Source organism: Musa acuminata, chromosome BXJ3-8 (assembly GCF_036884655.1).
Source record: "Musa acuminata AAA Group cultivar baxijiao chromosome BXJ3-8, Cavendish_Baxijiao_AAA, whole genome shotgun sequence".
NCBI lineage: Eukaryota > Viridiplantae > Streptophyta > Magnoliopsida > Zingiberales > Musaceae > Musa > Musa acuminata.
This window is the reverse complement of record NC_088356.1, coordinates 7,152,797-7,174,460: the sequence shown is the minus strand read 5'-3', so window position 1 is coordinate 7,174,460 and position 21,664 is coordinate 7,152,797. Positions and strand designations below refer to the sequence as shown.

The following is a 21,664-nucleotide window of genomic DNA, read 5'->3' as shown; positions in this document are numbered from 1 at the left end:
TTTAATAATTAATTATCAATTTAAATTTAATCTTTTTTGTATCACTATTTCGTCAAGCCTACATTGCCAAAGTTGGTATATATATTAGAGACATATAATATAGAATGTCAATAACCTACTTTCAATATGCATATCAATGATGCATCCTATATACAATGACCATAAACATTTGCATGTACATGAAAGGACAACCAATCCATGAAGCAAGACATGTCGATGAAACAAACATACGATTTACTCTTCATACCATAAGAAATTATATCTAAAAGCATCAATGTGCAACGTTGGAAGTAACTTAAAGCATCAATATAGAATTGCTATTTTGTAGTATTAATTATAGCACAAATCTCTACTATATGTACTTCATTATTGTTAACTTAAAGTTCTATCATTTAGTAATAGGAATTGAGCCTAACTTTTTAATACCATTACTATTATCATCACTATTACTATTAAGATTACCATTATAAATATCAATATCATTACATATGCAAACATATCCACAATAATCACAATGAAAAATGTGAATTATAAAGTGTATATATATATTTATATGTATACATATATATATGTATTTATATAGCAATTTTCTTCTAAATTGAGCTTTTATAAAGTTTGTAATTTTTATATTTTAAAATTCAAATTATTTATTTTTTAAAACATTATATAAAGCCTTTAATCATTCACCTAAAAAATATTCCAATGATATATTTTTGGAAAACACAAAACCCTGTATCTCAAATAGTTCTGAAGATAGAAGAGAAAAAAAATCAAATCAAATCAAGTCAAATAAATAAAGCAAAAATTACCATAAAACACCATAGCTTCTTCCCAAGCACCTTATCTTCTATATTTGTTGGCCCAAAAACCCAAATCCCCACAACAGTGGATCTTCCACTAATATTTTATGAGGATTTTTCAGGAAAAAAAGAAGCTATTTGGAAGCACTCTAAATACTTGAAATCTGTATGGATTAATTTACTGATAAGTTGCTTGCCATTACATTTAATGATAGGTATACAGATTAATTATTTTTTTATGTTTTTAATTTATTTTGTTGGCTCATTGATCTCAACAGGTGGACTTGTATCTTCACTACTCAAGAGTTTGCAACAGCAGGAATAATGGTAAGATCATCATTACATATTTCTGTAGAACAGTTTGATCAGCTTCTGTAGCAGTAGATGCAGATTCAGCAGTAGAGACCACTTCATTGATACAACATCAGTAGTAGCAGTAGCAGCTGCCACTTCAATGTTCTTGGAATCATTATTGTTCATGATATGCTACTCTATCACTATGGTAGGTCTTGGAACTTCATGTCTTATAGCATCAGTTTCAAAGGCAACAAAAGCTAAAGAGGTGAACACAAATGAACTTTGGATGTCTTTTTAAGTTTATTTGTGGACTCTCATGCACTTTTTGTGCAGGTTGTAGAAGCTAGTAATCAACTGTCACTCTCAGTATGTATTTGTATTACTGAAACAGAAGAGAAACATCTCCCTCAATTTTCTTCTTTCTTACATGGAACTTTGTGATACATGAACTTCAAAGGAAGGTGATGATGATGACTCTTTCATTTATTTCACTTCTCATTGCTCCTTCTGCTACTAACAATTACAGCTTCACTGATGAGATCAAGCATTATCGTCCATTTTTCAAGTCAAAATCTGGGTGGATTTTGTTCTTTCTAACTTGTGGCTTCATTTGTATCTGGCAACTTACAGCAACTATTGCCACCATGATATGTCAGGCTAATCCTCCTCTTTCCATTGGCAGCACATGGTGGAATGTTGAAATGGCGGCGGCGGCGACGGCGACGGCACCGCAGAACCAGCAGCAGCCATGCAGGAGATGCAGCAGAAGAATCATAACTTTCAGATAATGTGTATAAAAATGGATCTCTTCATCAATTCTGATGAACAAAACGAAGCATGGCGGCTTTAAAGACGAAAGAGTTGGGAAGCTGCTTCTCGATTAAGATACCAAAGCAGATCGATGCAACGCATTAGATTAAACCTCATGCTGGCCCAGCAATCGTCCTTCAAATTTGGCCCCTTTAATCCCTCTCTCTAAAGATGTCATTTCCCTCTCACTGCCTGCGTGGATGTTTGTCGTTAGCTCTTCTTTTTCGTAAAAGCAATCAGCAATATTATCATCGCCTCGACAAATGATCTCTGTGTCCCACAGCAGATTGTGTGCCTCTCTCTTCCTTTAATTGATTCTTCTTGTTCCTTCTCCCATGCACCGGTAAATTAATTCCAATGCCTGCAGAAGAAGCACAGAGAGGCCTCTACCAAGTGAATCAAGTCTCACCATGAAATCAGCATCAGAGGTCTGCATTTAGACAACGGCTTCTGAGAGTTACCTGAAAACCTTCTTTCTTCTTGTTGAGATTATTGATGCCGATGGTATTGTCTGCTACATCAAGCATCATTTTTGTTGGGGCCATCAGCTTCAATTCTTCGAGAGTTACAGCCTTCTCTCTAACTGGATATGAGAAACAGAGACTTTGTCATCACCAATCTGCATGATCCTCCACTCAGCAATCCAAATCCTGCACTGAGCTTGTCGATTGTCTCCTTCCAAGTAATAATAATAATAATACCTCAGGAATACAGCTACTTGTAGTCCCCATTTCCAGAGGAGCCCTTCGACATCCCACCAACTCTGCTGCTGTTTTGCCATTGCTTGAGAACACGACAGGCCACCGGAGTCCCACCAGCAACACTTTCTTCCAAACCGGTCTTCTGTACCGTCTGCTGAATCTGACCCAATTAGGTCATACTCCCCCGCCACGTTTACACAAAGTGATCACGGTTCGTCTATTTCAAACCAAATCGGAATCGGTTCGGTTCGGTTCGGTTCTGATTTTTATTTTAAACAAAATTAAAATCGGTGATTTCGATTCCAATTTTAAATTATTTAAATCTAATAAAAAAATAAAAATTATAAATAGATGGGTTAAGGCAATAATATGCGACTGAAATTTTTTATAATCTAGATTTTTAAGTGTGGCAGATTGGACGTAAAAGATCAGTAATTTATATTGAGAATTTTTCGATGAAATCAAAGGGAAATCTACTGATAGAAATAGAAAGTGTCAAAGCTATCATAAAAATTTTATAGAGATTTAGACAGAAAAAATAATTATGCGGCTGGAATTTTACGGTGCAGATTTTCAAGTATAACGGTTTAGACATAAAAGATCAATGGTTTATATCGAGAATTTTTAATTAGAAAGTATTAAAACTGTCATAAAAATTAATTATATATAATTTTTATATATTTTAAAATTTTTAATTAAAATAATAAACATTATCGAATCCGAATTATCAAAATCGATAATTCCAAAACCGAAACCGACGTTTACCGAACCGCGATAAGATTACCCAATAGATAGCGAATCACAGCTCAGAACACACTTAGATCCTTAACCTCAAGTGCCTGTCCTCCTTTTTCTGCATTATCTTTCGGAGAATGTGACACATGAAACATCCAATTCCTTTCTTGTCATCTATAATTCATGCAACCCTCACATGACATCACCTTTCCGCTTGGATTTCCACCAAGCAATCACAGTATGTGAAGAACAGAAGAAGATGAACACTTGGAAATCTGCTGAAGAGGAGGCATTAGCAACATCATCACACGGCCTTTCACTTATACTTGCAGTATAAGTTCTTACATTTAAGCAGTCTCATACATATACAGAGAGATTAAGGAGAGGATACCATGAACACTTCACATGATGTTGCACGCGTTGGGGTTCTCGTCGATGAACATGTCGTCGTGCGGCGCAGGCTGCACCGGTGCCGGCAAGCTCGGGTCCATGGAGCCGTAGTAGAACTCCGGCGGCGGAGGGAACGGCATGTAGGCGTAGCCGTGCGAGGCCGGCGGCGCGGGCGAGGCATAGTAGGCTTGGCTAGCGCTCGGTTGTGCCATGTTGTAGCTCATGACGTACGCCGGCGGCGGCGGGTACGCCGGGTGCGAGTACGCGTGTCGCGGTGGTGATGAGTTGATGCTGCCGGCATCCGGATCCTTCCCTGCGTCCTCGGAGTTCTCTTTTTGTGCCTTGTGGCCTTTCTTCTTGCCGACGCCTTTATCGCTGCTAATTTCGCCGGCGGCGGCGGAAGCCTTCTCGTCTACCGTGGCGGCCGGCTTCTCGGGCGTCTGGGCAGAGGTGTCGACCTTCGTTGCATCGGTCGTTTGGGGCTCGTTTACGTTGCTCTCCTCGGTTTTGGAATCGGGTTTTGCGGGCTCTGTCGGGGGTTTGGGTTTCGCTTCAGCTTCGGCAGGGGCGGCAGTAGAAGCAGAGCTACTCTCAGATGGGATCGACTTCTTCTCAGAGCTCTCTGCTGGCTCTTTGGATACAGAAGATTCTTTGTCCTCTTTCTTCTTGGTAGTTTCGCCATTGCCGGGGCTCTGATTTCCGGGCTTCTTCTCCGGCCACAGCGCAGCGTGCTTCCCGGACTTCCCCAGCCTCTTGATGAGCGTTTCGGCGTCCACCACGGTCTTGACTGTCACCTTGTGCTGCCGCGCATCGACCTCCACATCATAAACACCTGAAACGAAGAGCCCCAGACATGACTAATCTAGCAGAATGAAGCAGCCTAATAAAGAGCTTTGGATCTTCTTCTTAGGCTACCTGGAATGCTTTTAAGGATTCTCTTCACCTTCCTCTTGCATCCTTCACAGTGGATGGAAACCTTCAACACCCAAGTCTGAAGCCACCATGGATTTCACTTAAGCATATCATGTTTTGAAAGCAAAAGAGAATGATATCATTCAGACAAACAGAGAGAAATTTAGTGTAGATTAGTAGTACCTTGTAATTGAGAGGTTCTGAAGGTTCCGCTGCCGATGCCATGGCAGAAACCTCAAGTGATGATGGATGGATGCAGAGAGTGGAAAGGTAATAGAGCCCAAGGAGGAACACTCGGAAGGGAGTTGGCAGATGTTTGTGATGGGAGATATATAGGCAGGCAATAGGAAAGGGAATGTGGAGTCTCATAGACAGGGATGAGAGAGAAAGATTGTGTTATGCTTAAGTGGCTTTGGGATGAGTTCTCTTTTGGTGGACACAGTCCAGCTATGAAGAGAGAGAGAGAGAGAGAGAGAGAGAGAGGTGTGGACTGTTGATAGAACGGTTGGTGAGTGGAAGAGAGGTATTTGAAGGATGATGATGAAGGCATTGGTTTGAGTACCTGTGGGTGATGTTGAGATGTGGATTGTCCACCCATCAGGACTATGAGGGGTCTGAAATGACATTTTCTTGAGATTTAAGGTTCTAAAAGCCACTTCAAGTTATGTGTTTCATCTTCTTAGGCATATTATGGATCCTAAATGAATTTTCTTCAATTAGTTTTGCAACTATCTAAGATCTCTCTAATAAGAATATAAATGAGCAGATTATGTCATAACTATCTATAAATGAGACAAGATCTATTCATTTATATTCTTAACAATCCCCAACTCATGAGAACCAATTCATCCACCATCTCTCCCTCTTCTCCTCTCCATTCTTATAATATAACACTGTAAATACAGTTAATTGATGAACACTATAAATAAAGTTAATTGATGTGACATAATCCAATTGTTTGAAGAATATAGTACAAATTTTCTTTACAATATTGGTTGGTGATCTATTTTCTTTACAATAATTGACAACATTTGTTCAATCAGGAGAAACATAAATGCTGCAAAAAGACACTTCATTATGAAGAAGAATATCACAAGGCACATAATTACCATACAATTGTTTCTAATCACAGACATATTGATGATTTCATTTCAAATCAGTCCTTGAAAAGAATGTTTAGCAAAAACACCAAATATTAATGAGCAATAGCAACAGACAAAAGAATCTAATCAGTCCTCCTTCCCTATCCACAATGAAATAAGACTTCTAAGCATACAGGGACACTAACAAGAGCATGCATAGTGTGCTTTTAAGGACTCAGCCTTTTATATCCTAAATCTCCTCATGATTTATCTTGAATCAGATGGGCATGTGTTTAGCAAAAACCAGAAAACATTAATGAGTAATAGGCACTGATTACTCATTAGTGTCACAAGATTTTTTTTCCCCTGTCAAATGATACTACTGTACTGGATGACAAGTCAAGTCTTTGTGGCATCATTGCATGCCTTATATTTTCCAGGCTGTTTCAGACAGGGCTAAAACGTACTTTGAGATATAAGCCAGAGAATCTCCAGGCTTTCACTGTTCCACAACCAGTCCTTCACTCAGTGGGTGGTATCAGCCTTAACCTCAACAACTCTTTAACACCAAAAAGCAAGGAAAGAGCTTTTTCTCTTCCCTTACTGTAGCCAAAAGCCTTTTGATCTGCAGTAATTGCTCTGGCAAAAGCAAAAGAGAGGAGGAAAGGAAACAGCAAGAGCTGGGTGGATTTTTTTCTTAGTTGCAGCTGAAAGAACACATTTTATGTATTTGGAGGTGGAATGTTCAATGTTCTGACATCAAAGCTGAACTGTTGAGTCTAATCATACTGGTGCTCACTGGTAAATTGAAATTTTCCACTCATGTTAATCACAGATGATCTCAGGACATAACTTGAGAATTGACTCCACTTATTTTGATGTGTCTGTGAGAGAGAGAGAGAGAAGGGGACTGGCAGCAGAAGAAGATGTTGAAGCAGTAGTGGTCCAGTGTCATGTATAGCTAATACAAGTGTCCTGGGGGTTTGGAATTGTTACTCCATGGTTGATGTTGAAGTAGGCTTTTGAAGGAGAACTGAAAGGATATGAAGTGATGGCAAATGGAGCTCAACTTCACCTACTTCAAAAAATGGCATCAACTGGACTTCAGGAAAAAGAAGAAGACTGAAGTGATGACAAATGGAGCTCAACCTCGCCTACTTCAAAAAAGGACATCGACTGGACTCCAGCAAAAAGAAGAAAGCAAAACTATGTGATGCTGAAATGGCCCTTCAGTGATGCTCAACTTTACCTAGTTTCGGAAACCAAAAGAAACACAAAAAGCTACTATGCCACACACGATGGCACTCAACAAAAGTAATGTTGGTTGGATTCATGGAGATGGAGTTGCTTGACTCCCTCCAGTGTGTGCCTTCAAGTTCAACTCTTTACTGTGATTCCAAAAGACCAAATTCATTGCATGCTTTGAAAGGGACCAAGAAAGAGTAGTGACAGCAAGGTGATTAGATAGCAATTAAATGGGAGTTTTAAAGAGGATTTTTGACTGTTTGGCCTTCCAATCAAACAAATGATTCCAGTGACAATTATTCAGCATAAGAAGTTTTCTCCAGGCCTGTTCCTTTCTGACCATTGAAAAGGAGAACTCACACAATGAAAAGCTAAAGAGAACAAAGAAAAGTGAAGTGTGGTAGGGGAAATAAGCATGTCTTATGTGTCAGAAAACAACAAGTTTGACCTTCCAAACAAATGGATGAACCCACATCCATGGTTATGAAACATTACTAGTTTTCTCCAGATATCCAAAAAGATCAGTTCTTGTTGCCCAAGCCTGTTCCTTTAGCTGTCCAAAAGGGAAAGAACTCGCACAATGAAAAGCTAAAGAAGCAAAGTGAAAAAGAGAGGAATGGCAAGAATAATAAGCATACATGTCTCTTGGAACAAGCAGCACGGAAGAAAGTAAATGTGCGTAATTTTCACAAGCACCTTATAGGCATGGAAATGTCGACGAGACACGGTTTCGTCTGCTGGCATCGACGTGGAAGTGATGTTACTCATCGGTAGCCACCAACGAGAGCTCTCCGGCACGCATCTTTCCTTTTCATGGAATGTGGGCGTCAAGGATCCACATCATGAACACGTTAGCACCAGCACATCATTTGGACCCGCTTGTCTCACCGTGGAGAGGGACTTGACTTCCACAACAATCCAAATGGTATGTCGATCTCACTCAAAGTCTAGGATGAGCTACATCACTGCTATTGAAGCACAATAATCCAAGTCTAGGAGAGTGCATCCTCACAAACAGTGGGCTTACTGTAAACAACAATCCAGTGAAATCTAATCCGGCATATGTCGAAACACGAGATGGAAGCGGAGGGATAAGAACAAATGTGGTAGAATTATAACCCCAGAATATGATCTTAATTGAATTGAATTTGAATCACTCAGAGAGACAGAAGAGTCGGTGGGGAAGACGATCTAATAAAGCGACAATGCTGCACGTGTCAAGACGTAATTGGAGGCTAATTGAATAGGACAGGGATGAGATGAGTGCCACGTGTTACCGCCGGAATAGTCCCTCGAAGTCCAACTCCCACCTCAGCTACCTGTATCCTGGCTGGCAGACTGCAGGGAGGCCCAAATGAGCTTCCGTGTGATTTTTCTTATAAAGCACAATTAATCGAATCGGATCAAACATAGATACTATAAATCAATCAAATCGGATCACACATAGATCATACTATCGAGTCTCAGGTCATTCGATTGAACCATTGGATTTGTTGACTGATCATAAATTTGACCAAAAATAAAATAAAATTAAAATATGATTTATGCGATCAAGAAATAGATATAAACCAATGTTCATGTGAAAATTCTTGAAAAAATAAGAGATCCAATTCGATCCACCGATCGAATTCTTGAAAAGCACACAAAAATCTTTCGACAAATGATTAAGAATAACAATAATAAATTATAAATATACAAAGGTAAAGCTATGTAAATTGACATTCAAATCCTCACTGCACGAGAGTGAGGAAAATAAGACAGTCGCTGAATCTGCTAGCAGTTTTAACACCCAAAAACTTAGTAGCATAGTTTGGAAAGGGAATACTTCATGTCCATAAACATTTAGGCAAAGCTAAACAAAAAATGAAAAAGAACAAACAATTGAAAGTATTTGAGGAACAACATCATCTTGATCGGCAAACACGAGTATCGTTATCACAGTCTGGTATTAACATAAAGTTATTTACTAGAGGGAAACCAATTTATACACCAATGCTTTCTTATATAAATATATATACAGATTATTCCTTCTCACAACAAGAGAAAAGGAATTTAGCAACAAAAGTTAGAGAACCGAACCCTTCGAGGTAAGTTGTATATGCAGCTAAGAAGTTTCTGACTTTAAGAAATTGTAGCATTCCAATTGCGTCATCTCCCCACCTGCCACAGGATCGAACTGGCATCTAAAGAAACTGCAAGCACAACCCAAGGGATAACCAGATCAATAATTAAAGGGTATAAATCAAAGGAAAACAAGAAAAACCCTGTGGATCCATCTATCGCTGCTTCACTCTCCTCAGTGTTTTGCTATACAAAATGCATTCTGAAAGGTGGAAATAATCTCCAGACCAGCTGTAAGCTATATACATACATAAATACAAAATGTTTACGTGAAAAATTGAACCAACATACCTCCCATCCATACCAAGAATGACGACAGTATTCTTCTGGTGGCCAAATGCAACAATGTATTGTATATTTTCGTGCAATCGAAATTGTGCGACTGACCATTCAGAGTTGAAATATTTTGGCAGCACACCTGAAAACAAGGGAACAGATTCAGGGAACATAAAACATTTCACTAACTTTTGTGAAGCAGCATTAGTTGAAACAGTGCAAACTATAGCATTAAGCAACCAGAATATTTTTTTCCTCGACTCCTCAAAGCACAACACCAGGTTCAATAGATCCAAATCAACACTAGTTATCCATTTTGGTATAAGTAGATCTTGTTATTTTCCAGCCAGGAGAGTTCCATAACAACACTCATACGAGTTATATACAATAGTTAAGAGCACTTAATCTGAAAGGTCGAGAGTGTCGAGGATTAGGTGCATCATAAAGGAGAGATCAGAACCCAGTATCTGAATGATCTAAATGGTACTCATCTATTATGCCAAATCCTAGGTAGATAGCACCTTGATAATGGTTATAACCCAACCAAATGGCAATATTTTACCACTTTGCTTAGCATTTCATCTTCATTCACCTGCCAGGCACTTATTTAGAGCTTAGCATTTCCCACCTCTGCATAACTGACAATCAAGAGAGCTAAGACTACCAGCAGCAGGCAATTATGGTTTGGCAGGTAATCTAGATTCAAGAACAAATTTGAAGAAAAAGTTGCAAATAATTATAAGAAGATGGCGGAAATGATAGCAAAACCAAACAGCAGGATGTGAAGTTACAGAATTTTCTGGGAGTCGACAAATCACTTGATGTAGATGTTGTTGACTACTAATGATTCGAACTCTTTAACTCATAAAAGGGATGTTAGCACAAAACTAATTAGACTAGTTTCTGGGCAAAGTGTGAGTGCTTGAAAAGTGCTAAAGCACTATAGAAGCAAGAGTAACATCTCACAGTGCTAGAGCACAAATTGCCATATGATTTTGGACCTAGGCTCAACAACTCAAAGGATGAAGAAATCCACTTGTCAATCCAGTGAGATAGAACCACATTTACCCGGATAACACTTGGGTTAGTTGCAACCATCAACCACTCAATTAGAGACTTCTGACATCTCAACTGAACACCACTAGATCTACCTTTAAAAGAGCAAGTTTGCCGTGAGTGGTACTGTACCTCTGCTCTAGGTTTCCAAATTTAGCTATGCACCAATATGTCCCATTATCATCCGCCTCCTACTGCTAACTTTTCATCTGTTTTATCTTTCTTTAGTGTCACATCCTAATCAAATGTCTCAAATGCAGTGGACTGCTCATAATGCCTTAGCTAAATCCAAATTATCCCACATGGTGTAGTTATTCATCCCAATATGTCTTTTTACTGAAACAACAACAACAAAACCATAAAGTCTCAACTATTTGAAGTCAACCTCATTTTAATAACACAGATACTCAATTACTTATTGTATCCATATCAGATATGTCTGACACAATATTTGCTGGATGTTCATAACATGTTGGGCATAAGATTGGATAGAAAAAACTTGGTGGCTACTTGGGGGACGTTCCAATGGGAAATTTATTTTTCTTGAATGTTGATATTTTATTACAGATAAAATGAATGTACAATAAGATAGGTTGTTTTCTGTCATTTATCTTAAGCATTAAATTATAATTAATGAAACTACAATGACAACCATTTAAGATAAGCTATTGCTACCTACTCTAAATTCTTAAAAAGTACTTTGTTTTAGAAAATAATTATGATAAATAAGTTGGGGATGCTAATTAATTACTCATTAAAACCCATCATGATATATGACTCCATATTCTAACATGGTAATATCATAAAATAATAAGCTTAACTAAATATATATCGCTTAATCCACACAATATCGCTTGTTATTTCAAGATATGACATATTCAAGTATCAGCATCTTTCATAACTCTTGTCCCGTTTTTGTTGTTTCCTAAAGATATGATGTCTCCAAGTATCAGCATGATTCATAACTCGTCTCTCTGAAATAAATAAAACTTTCATCTCTCTCTCCTCTTCTTTCTATTTCTCTTCCATCTCATCATATTGCAAGCCACTGGGCCAACAGTTTGGAACCATGCCACCAGGAGAAGCGAGAAAGTTGACAACTAGCTGAACCACGATTTACCACAGAAACCAATAAAAAAACATTAATGGTCAAGAAAAGAAACGCTATTCAGGATCCTGGTGAAGAGCAAAGAACTTTCTTCGAACTAATATTTCTTTTATCAGTGATCAGTTCATCGGTCAGCATCTTGAGTTAAAATTTATTCATAAAGTAGTAGTTTTATGCAGTAACAAGGGTAGGCATGTGCTATTTAGAAGTGATTTAATCCATTCTAATGCAGCATAATAACTAATCTATAACAAGCAGAACTTGTGGTAATGGAATGAGTAGTTCAAACCAAGATATGCAATTTCGTACTGTACCGGAGTTTCGATGTTCGCTCGGTACTGTACGAAACTGTATATATATATATATATATATATATATATATATATATATATTAAAGGCGACGTCGCCTTTTCCTTCTCCCACGTGGGGCGACGTCGCCGAGGCAACGCGATGTTGCCTCGTTTATATATATATATATATATATATATATATATATATATATATATATATAAGGCGACGTCGTCGAAAAAGGTGACACGACGTCTCCTGTTATTATATATATATATATATATAAAATTGTTTATATTTTTTTTGTTTCGCCCGGTAATGGGCGGTCCGTGTACCCGTACCGAGCGGTATTATTCGAAATTGCATACCTTGATTCAAACTTCAAATTGCTGGAAGCTTTCGTTACTTGGATAAGTTATTGGCAATGTGTGGTTGTGGCCTCCAAAAGCATCTACATAATTGAAGTTCTAAACTCTTGTGAACAATAGGTTGCTATGGAAGGAAGACACCAGGAGAATCACTTGAATGAATCATACTAAGAATGGGTAATAAGGATACACTATCCAGAATACACAGAAATTTGTAATTTGTAATATTTCTAATTTGCAATCCAGTTCTTCCAAAAAGAGTCTTTAAAACCATCATTGAATTTTCTAGTAAATTGATCATACTACTCACTTTGTTATCTTAATTATAAAACCATTTATATAAGCATTATTATTTCAAACATAAGGAAACACCTATCCCATTATTTGAAAGATGGAGCTCTTCCTGTTGAAAAGAGACACCAACTACAATAATAATATACACTTTTAATTGATCTGCTATCTAGTACATGCATTTTTGCAAATAATCAAGCTCACCTTTGATGAAAGAAAGATGTGAACTTGTAGTTGGCACATTTGGATCTGATGCAGGGCGAGGCTTGTCATGTGCTGTCGATCCTAAATTAATCTTCAGGCTGAATACATGAACAGTTCCTTTGTCGCTAGAGACTGCTAGCCACTGCAAGTTAGCAGAGAAAGCCAAGCTATATATCTCTGCTCTATCAGCACCTCTTCTAACCTATTTCACCAGGAAGAATTAAGAACATTCAAAAACCAGTGAAATGAAGTAGAAAAACACACATTAGCAAATATGAATGCATAGAAATGGTATGAGAGCTCTGTAAGAGCCACTTGCTACAATTTGCAATTCGTCCGGGTCAACCATAAAAGTTCAAGTTTGTCAAATATTACACAACAAAAAAGGGGGAAATGTTAAGCTACAGTAAAAAGATACTAGCAGTTCACCAGACAAAAATGATATTGTGCACCAAACCTAAAGCTGCAACTGAATCGAAGAAAAATCGATAAAAAATAAATGTGGGAAAAGAGAGTAAACAAGAAAAAGAAGGATCCACCACTTGAGTGATTGCATGGCATATGCAACTCACCACCTATCGTGGTAATCCATGTTACTAATGCCCAAGTACAATTGATGTTACTGCCCTGGCATCTCCAATCCATTAATTTTCTATTCTACTCAAATAGTTGATGCTCTGAGTCACAGTACATGAACAAATAACAAATCTCTTCTAAGAGAATAAGACATAAGGCCACAGATGAGTCAAGCGGTATGCAACTAAGTTGATGTTTGGCTCGTTAAATGCTCACCCAAGTTATTTTCCAACTTAAATGAAACAAGTCCAAACCCCATTCCAAAGCTAAATTTTTAAATGAGACAAGCATGAACATGGAAAATACAGCTTGTTAGGCTCGCAATTTGATTTGTTAATAAGCGCCCATCAGTAAGCTCATGAATACAAGGTTCGTCGTACTGCAACATACCACTCGACATGAGCGATACATATCGGTCCGACAAGGGACCGGTATGGGTGGTACAACGATATGCCTCCATGTACCATGTGTTGGTACGCTTGGTACGACTCAGTACAGCTCGGTACATACCATATAGACAGCTGGTTGGTACACCGATACAGATTTGTAAGACGAACCTTGCATGAATAAACCCATGAACAAACTCATTCATAAACAAATTTGTTCATAGCAAGGTTCGTCGTGTCGAGCTGTATTGGGCAGTATAGGCGATACATACCAATTCTACAGTGGATCGACACGCGGACCTCCCTGTACCGAGCAGTCCATAATAAGGGACCACGTATCGGGCAATACAGGGTTTGTACCAAGCCAAACAATCGAAATCTGATAGTTACCGATCTGTATTTCGAATGTTACCAATGAAGGGTTGGGATTTATTGAATTCAAACAGTTCATTTGATCGTTTGAACTAGATTTAAGGGTTTTTAAACCCTTTCTACTCCCTCATTCACTCCCCTTTCACTTAAACTCTTCTACTCTCTCAATCTCTTTCTTCCTCATATCTTTCTCTCGTTCTCTCACATTCGCATTCTCTTAAACTGAACAAAGTTACGATTTATGGATTGGATTAAATTTGGGAGGCTAATCGTATTATGGAGAATCTTACGGCCAATAATAGTACGGTGATAGTTGGTCACTTTTCTCCGATCAATAGTACAGTGATCGATCTTATGATACGAAGCAATAGATCAGTGGCAAAAGTAGAAGTTCCAGTATTCTCCAACCTCTATACCAATGCATGCCACAACCGTACTTACCTCAGGAGTTACCTCGGACATGTGTGGTTCATGACGATTAGACTACGATCATCACCATATTGATGCACCAATGACATACAGTGTATCAGTATACTATGTCGTATGATTAATTTCAGGATTAGGTCAGTCAAACATATCATATTGATATACAAATGAATACATAGGGTCGAGGACCCCAATCCATTGCTCATAGAGTCATGTTGTTCTTTTTTGTGGTAGAACGAGGTATATCCATCAATCGATCCATTTATTATTTCATTCATTTGAATAATAAAATCTAACTCAAAATCTAACAATTTAAATTATTTCTTTCCAAATAATTCAATATCAACGAAAGGACGTTCCAGAATGTGCTACAAAGCTATTCATCAAAGCTTGAAAAAGATGTGCCACTATTCTTTTGTAACTTAGAATATTTTTGCTGAAATTATACTAAATTTATATTTATTTCCAACTTAAAAACCCTAATCTAAGTTTGTTTTATTTTTCAAGTATTTTTTTGCCCTTTTTTGTGTCGTTAGCATTCCCTGACATGCCAACACTCAACACACCGGTACGTGTCGACCAGCCGACACGTTGGTTTGGAACGGTAAGACAAACCTTAGTTTATAAGTTCTCATGAGTAAAAAAGCATGTCTATGAGTTCACAAATAGTATATCCAATGAGTTGTCATTATAATATTTTACAAACTCATGAATAAGTTTATAAACTAATGATAAGCCATGTATTATGACATATGTCATAATCAATGACTTCAATTATTGTAAAACTGAAAAAACAAATGTATGTGCGAATTAGACTCATATTTATTTTTATGAATTGTTGCATCAATAATTAAAAATGAGAAATCAATTAATATTTAGTAAATTACAGATATATATTTCTTTGGAATTGAAAAGGATGGATCAACGACAATACACAATTAATCATGATTTTGTATTTTTATAGACTATACATCATATGCACTTACAGTTTGAATGTATATTGAAAATATCTAACATTGTTGTTGTTATTATTTTTTGTTTGTTTTATTTTTTATTTGTATTTACTTTTCATAAATAGTGTTGGAAGTTATGCCAACTAAATTCTTAACTTTTTATTGAAATAATAGCTAGATTTTAAAACCTTCTCATTACCAATTTCAGCTTGAGGTCAGTTCAACAACAATACACAATTTTTCATTGTTTTATATTATGATGGACCATGGATTATACGAATTTGAAGTCTATAAAATGTTGTTGATATTTTTTGTTCTCTTTTTGGATATGTGTTTGTTTTTCATAAAAAAGTGATGGAACTTACAGAAACTAAATTAGTTAACTTGTACTGAAAATGAAATAATAGCCAGATTTTTCTTAGCAACTTGAATTTAAGTCTGGGCTGACTCATTTCACATACAAACTTGAGCTCAAGCCATGCTCATTAACAAGATAAACAAGTCATTAAGGAACTGAGCTTATACAAAGCTTGAGATTAGCTTAAGCTGTCCGAGTATAAGCCACGTCAAGCTTGAACATCATTTTCAAGCTCAACTCAAGATTTGAACAGAGCTCGAGCTACCTATTGAAACTAGTCGAGACTCTAGCTAAAGCTCAACTTGGCTTGGCTTGATTACAAACGCATAAAGACATGGACAGTAATCATAATTATGGATACAGTTACTTTGTTAGAATAAAAAAATATACCTCTTAAGGTTGGCTTGGTTGAGTGAAGCAAATAGGAAGAACATGGTGTTACACTATATAAACCTAGATTAAGTTCAACCAGTTCAACCAAGCAACAAACTATAATAAGAAGGCGTAAAAAGAAAAAGTCATTATAGTTCCAAACCAAGTAAAATTGTTAGATTTTTAAACAACAACAACAACAAAGCCGCAAGTCCCAACTATTTGAGGTCGACTACATGGATCTTTTGTCGCTATTGAGATATGTAAAAAGTTATATGTTTATTTAAATTCAGAATACTTAATTTATAATTTTTATTAAAGTCTTTTTAGGTCTTTCTCTACCTCTCCTCGTATCGTTAATATTAATTATTTCACCTCTTCTAACTATCGTATCTATAGGTCTCCTAATCATATGTCCATACCATCTTAAATGATTTTATCTTATCTTATCCTCTATCAAAACGATACATAGTTGTTCACAAATACAAGAATTTTTTTCCTATCTTTCCTAGTAATTCTACACATCTATCTCAACATTCTTATCTCGACAACATCAAAACTTTGCTAGATTTTTAAATAATGACATATATGTTCAGAATTTGGAGTAATATAAATCTTTATATAAGAAGAAAAGGATAGTAACACCAACAATTTACATGCACTAAGAGGTGTATCTAGTGCACAAGGCTCTTGTCAATACGGGGTCTGGAGGGTTAATGTACGTAACATTAACAATTTGCATGCGCTAAAATTTACAATTTTTTTTTTGGTAAAAACCAAATAATTTTGGTTGAACTGAAACATAAAAAAATGAGAACTTGATTTTCACCCCCTACTTCAACTTTGATTTCCATTACCATCCCATGCCAAGACTCTTTCGCCCTTAAAACTTCTGCGTCAAAACAGCTTAGGCATGTCCATAATTTCCTCAGAACTCATAGTTTCCTTTGATAGACCAACTTAATATGTTGTACAATCATATTATTGTCGTGCTCATTTTCTCCTATCCACCAAAAGAAGTTAACATGCCAACTAGGATTGAGGTATGACACTTAAAGAAACCAACACTTGAAGCCAGGCCATGGTCTGTGGTCAATAGTGATTCTCTTGTTACAATCTGGTCGAGATAAGAACACCCCTCACCTATAAAAAACTGCTCAATACACAAATAACTTAAACAATTTACTGACTGATAAACTATTGAATGTGATTTAGATTTGTCATGGCGTTGGTTAAATAAATTATCATTTTTCCTGAAAACAAAACTTCAGACAAATCTAAAAGCAATATAAGCATTGGAAGATGAAAAATAAATCAAGGAAAAATTGTGCAAACTTTGCTGCCTTTTTCAATACATGAATGTACCTCATTAAATAATCCTATGATTGTTTAGAACTAAGGGCTCAAATGCGTGAGCTAGCCCATCCAGTCAGTCAGTAGACTCGACAACCAGGTAAAAATTAAGGACTTGAATTTATTTTCTCAAAGCTGGATCAACCTCAACCAGGACTGATTGATTAAAATATCTTCAAAGCAATATTAGCACCACAATGTAAAATTGGTCATAGTTATCTACAATTATCCTCTAACTACAGGAATAAGATCAAGATAGCTAAATTGAGTTAACAATCTATTATCAGTGGTTTTGGGGCAACAGTTATCTTCTATATCTTGGTTTTCTAAATCTCACATCATTTCACGCCCTAGTTCGTGTTATTCTCATACTGATTAAAGTTTAATTAATCATTTGCATATCTTTGCTATGATGTTGCAATTAGATGGGATGAAAGACTATCATGACGATAATTTGCAATGCTGTCGAGCCAGCTAGGTAATCAATAAGTGGGAAATTCTATACTTGCCTAAGAGGTTCCCAAGCATTTATGAGGACAGTCTAACAGTTTAGGAAGTTCACTTGAAAAAACAAAAAAAATCATACATATAAGTAGCTACCATAAAAAACCTAAAAAATAGAAGATATTATCGCAAATTCTTGAGACAAGCATATAGTTGTGAAAACAAAAAACCAAATGAGAGGTTAAACTAATTGACAACAAAACATAATCCTAATAGATTTTCCTCAGTTAAACAAAGTTGCATAATATGGCTTGGCAACATATTAAGAAAGCTAAAAAGTAAAATCAAAAGAAGCAGGATTTTCCGATTCTCAACTACAAAATGAATTACTTGAAAGAGAAATAGTTCACTTGCTACGATAGCACAAGAAGAAAAAGAATAAAGCAAATCAAAAGAATCTAATATAAGTTACTAGTAACTAAACAAAGGAAAAGGGGAAAGTGATACTGATGGTACACGACAAAGAAAAGGAAGTGATAATACATGCTAACTTGAAAAATAACAGTAATGTGGAAAAAAAATAACAGTAATGGAAAAGAATATTTTAAGCACTTAAGTACCAGTGACAGAATAGCAATTAGCAATAGCAGCAAATTATGATATAGTGGAAGGAATCAGGGGAAAAAGATGATGGAACTGGTAGAAATCATTTTAGCAACAGTATTAAAGGAAAAGAAAGCAGTATGGGCATAATAAAAAAAATAAATATACAGAATACAAAATTCCATAATAATAAAAGATACATAAGAGAGAAAGAGAAAGATAACCAATAAATAGCAGTAGATATCAATCAGCAGTAAAAGAAACAAAAGGTGCAGGAGAGTAGTGGAAATGGAAATACAACAAAAGAAATGAAATAGGAAATTCCTATATGCAAATATCAACGAGAAAGAAAAGGAAAAGGAAAGATAACATGATACCTATTTTGCTGCCAGCAATATCTATTATAGTTTCTTACACATGTTGACTCTATACCACTAAGTTGTGATGTGGCAATCTACCTTGGACTTAAGCTTGGAACTATATTATTCGCTTAATCAATTAATATAGAATTTCATGGCCTACAAATAAGTAATCTGATGTATAAGATGCTAATAGATTCAAATGATCTAGAACAAAGCTTCTAGACCCGAGATCAATATTTTCTTTCAAAATTATATAGCCTGCTCTAAGAATATAGGTTGACCAGACATATAGCCATGTAGATCAATGAGCATAAATTAAAATCTTCGCTCAAAGCAAAATATATGATGACACAAATTTTTACTATTATAAGGAATAACAAAGCGGCATGTTACAGTCGAGAATTAAGAGCATAATTTGGTTACTAGGCTTTTGCATTTGAATCTCAACATGTAACCAACATAAAAAGATTATTCTATTAATTGATGCCATAATTGTTGGAATAAGACATTTCCAAATATTCCTATTTGAAACAACTCCATGGATTTGATTTTGCAGGTTATGTGCTACCTGTTTGTTTGAACTTAACAGAACAATCGAGTTGAGCATCAACTTTAAAGTTCAGTAAATACAATTAAGATAACTTTATGAATTTCAATTATGTTATAACTTATAGAAAAAACTATGCAGTATGCGGAATTTCACGTATGAACAATTGTTTCCTACAAAAATGTAGACAATTTTATGTTTCAAAATTACTGATTGAACAATGGCATAGTGCATGATATTAAACAATAGAAAAAGAAAAAATTGATATCCATGGTAAGTTTGATCCAATGCGAGGTCTTACTTCTTGAAGGAGCATTCCATCGACTGTACTGAATATCCTAATCAGTGTGCCCTTGGAGCTTGCAGTTGCAATCAACCGTCCATCCTGAGAAAGTGCGAAGCAAGCAATCCTTGAATCATGTGCCATTATGAACTTTGTCGACCTCGCCCCATAGTGCTCCACCCTGACCTGGCCCTTCTGACCACCGGGGCAGACGAGCACAAGCGACCCCTGCTGCTGTGAAACAGCGCATAAACCCTTAGGATTGGGCACAGTCTCAATCTGATGCACCAATTTGAGGTCCGCAAAATTGTACACGAATATTTTATGGTCGAGCACCACGATGATCCTGTCTCTACGGAGCCGGACAGCGCGGACATCCGACCGAAACGACAGCTCCCCAATGCACCGGCTCTGGTGATCATCCCAAATCATAACCTTATTGGGCGGATAATACGGGCTAGTCCCGCCTCCGACGAGCGCGAGGATGTTACACCTGAACAGCATCTCGACAACGCCGACGCCACCGCCGTCGAAGTCCCGGCGAAATATTTCCCGAAAGGGGTCACAGTTGTAGATCCGGAAACCCCTATCGGTGCCAGCGGCGAAGCAGCCGTCGTCCTGGTTGAAGGAAAGATGGAGCAGCGACGGCGCCACCGAGTCGGCCTCCACCTTCGGCGGCGACGACGAGGAGCTGACGGGTAGGAGCGGCGGAAGGTCTGCCGGGAGAGCCGACTCGTGGGAAGAGTACGAGGTCTCGGAGGAGGGTAAATCGACGGAAGGCGCAACTTCGCCGCAGGACTCGGGTTCGACGGGCTCCTCCTCCTCCCTCGGAACGATAGACCGAGGCGGCGAGGGCCGGGAATCCTCCACGAGAGGGGGGGCAAACGAAGAATCAGAGTCAGGGTCTGGATTCGTCCACGGGAGAGGAGAAAGCGAAGAAGAAGAAGAGGAGGGGGAGGAAGGCGATGGAGGGATCGAGATGGAAGCCATGGATGGAGAAGGGGACGAGTAGAAGCGAGATGAAAAGGAAGGCGGGCGGGGAGAAGAGGGGAGGCGGCGAGGACTCGCCGTAGAAGACAACACGGATTCGTTGTTAAATTACGGTTATGCCACAAGGTGCACAATATAAGAACAAGATGAGGTTACTTTCGTTCCGTCTGTGGGGATCGGATTGGCGAGCACAAATAATTGTGCTCGCCGTGAGCGACAGCACACCACATTCTTCGAGTCGTCGTGGCGGATTATGAGGGGGCCCACCTTTGACACCGTCAATACAACGTCATTTTATATTTCTTATTTCTTCATGTGAGTGAGACCTGAAATATTTTCATTTACTTACTTATTTGATAATGTATTTATTTATAGTTTGAGGTGTTTAATTGATACTTATTAGTGATATCATCTAGACAAAATTTCCACAATTGTTAACACTTCATAGTAGTATCATATATGTAATTATTACATATTAATGCTTGGAATATATCAAACCACGCTAATTAGAAATATATATATTTATTATAAGATCAAATTAAGATTGAGTAACCGAAGTATATTTTTATCAAATAAAATTAGATTATAGTTGTTGTGCGTATATGATACAATCTTCATTTACAAATTTAAAGCGATATCAAACCACCAAATCTAATCAAAATGGGATCACTAAATCTAATGTCAGGTATAAATAAAACTAAAAATCATAAACATACATAAGCATTATATCAAATATCTTGTTTATAATTTTATCCATGATAATTTAGCATAAATATTATTTATAAATAACATAAGCATTTTACATTTAGAGGATGCTAATATAATTTTTAAAAAAATTTATATATCCTCTAATATTATTTAAATCATAAAAATTATCAACATTATTTAGTGAGAAACTAACATAATTTATGTAATTTTATTTATTTATATAATATATATTATATTATTTATTATA

At 37.0% G+C, this 21,664-nt stretch overlaps 2 protein-coding genes across 2 annotated transcripts; both read right to left on the bottom strand.

The window, feature by feature from the left end:
• Positions 1-3,490: 3,490 nt before the first annotated feature.
• On the bottom strand, positions 3,491-5,083 carry LOC135646244 (heavy metal-associated isoprenylated plant protein 35-like). The gene is made up of 3 exons (XM_065165583.1): positions 4,829-5,083; positions 4,649-4,724; positions 3,491-4,565 (listed from the first exon to the last, which is right to left on the bottom strand). The coding sequence occupies exons 1-3, from the start codon at positions 5,012-5,014 to the stop codon at positions 3,745-3,747; spliced, it is 1,083 nt and encodes a 360-aa protein (XP_065021655.1). The 5' UTR covers positions 5,015-5,083; the 3' UTR covers positions 3,491-3,744.
• Positions 5,084-8,881: 3,798 nt separating this feature from the next.
• LOC135646190 (autophagy-related protein 18a-like) lies at positions 8,882-20,881 on the bottom strand. Its single transcript, XM_065165461.1, has 4 exons — positions 19,738-20,881; positions 12,685-12,886; positions 9,385-9,511; positions 8,882-9,164 (listed from the first exon to the last, which is right to left on the bottom strand). The coding sequence occupies exons 1-4, from the start codon at positions 20,707-20,709 to the stop codon at positions 9,077-9,079; spliced, it is 1,389 nt and encodes a 462-aa protein (XP_065021533.1). The 5' UTR covers positions 20,710-20,881; the 3' UTR covers positions 8,882-9,076.
• Between the last annotated feature and the right edge of the window lie 783 nt (positions 20,882-21,664).

Bases quoted from the DNA above. Each gene is read 5' to 3' on its own strand.
- LOC135646244 (XM_065165583.1), bottom strand. From the start codon at position 5,014: ATGAGACTCCACATTCCCTTTCCTATTGCCTGCCTATATATCTCCCAT. The intron at 4,725-4,828 runs GTACTACTAATC...TGGTGGCTTCAG, and splicing joins CAGAACCTCTCAATTACAAG to ACTTGGGTGTTGAAGGTTTC. The intron at 4,566-4,648 runs GTAGCCTAAGAA...TCTTCGTTTCAG, and splicing joins AATCCTTAAAAGCATTCCAG to GTGTTTATGATGTGGAGGTC.
- LOC135646190 (XM_065165461.1), bottom strand. From the start codon at position 20,709: ATGGCTTCCATCTCGATCCCTCCATCGCCTTCCTCCCCCTCCTCTTCT. The intron at 12,887-19,737 runs GTAAGACCTCGC...CTGGTGAAATAG, and splicing joins ATGGAATGCTCCTTCAAGAA to GTTAGAAGAGGTGCTGATAG. The intron at 9,165-9,384 runs GTATGTTGGTTC...TTGTGCTTGCAG, and splicing joins ATTCTTGGTATGGATGGGAG to TTTCTTTAGATGCCAGTTCG.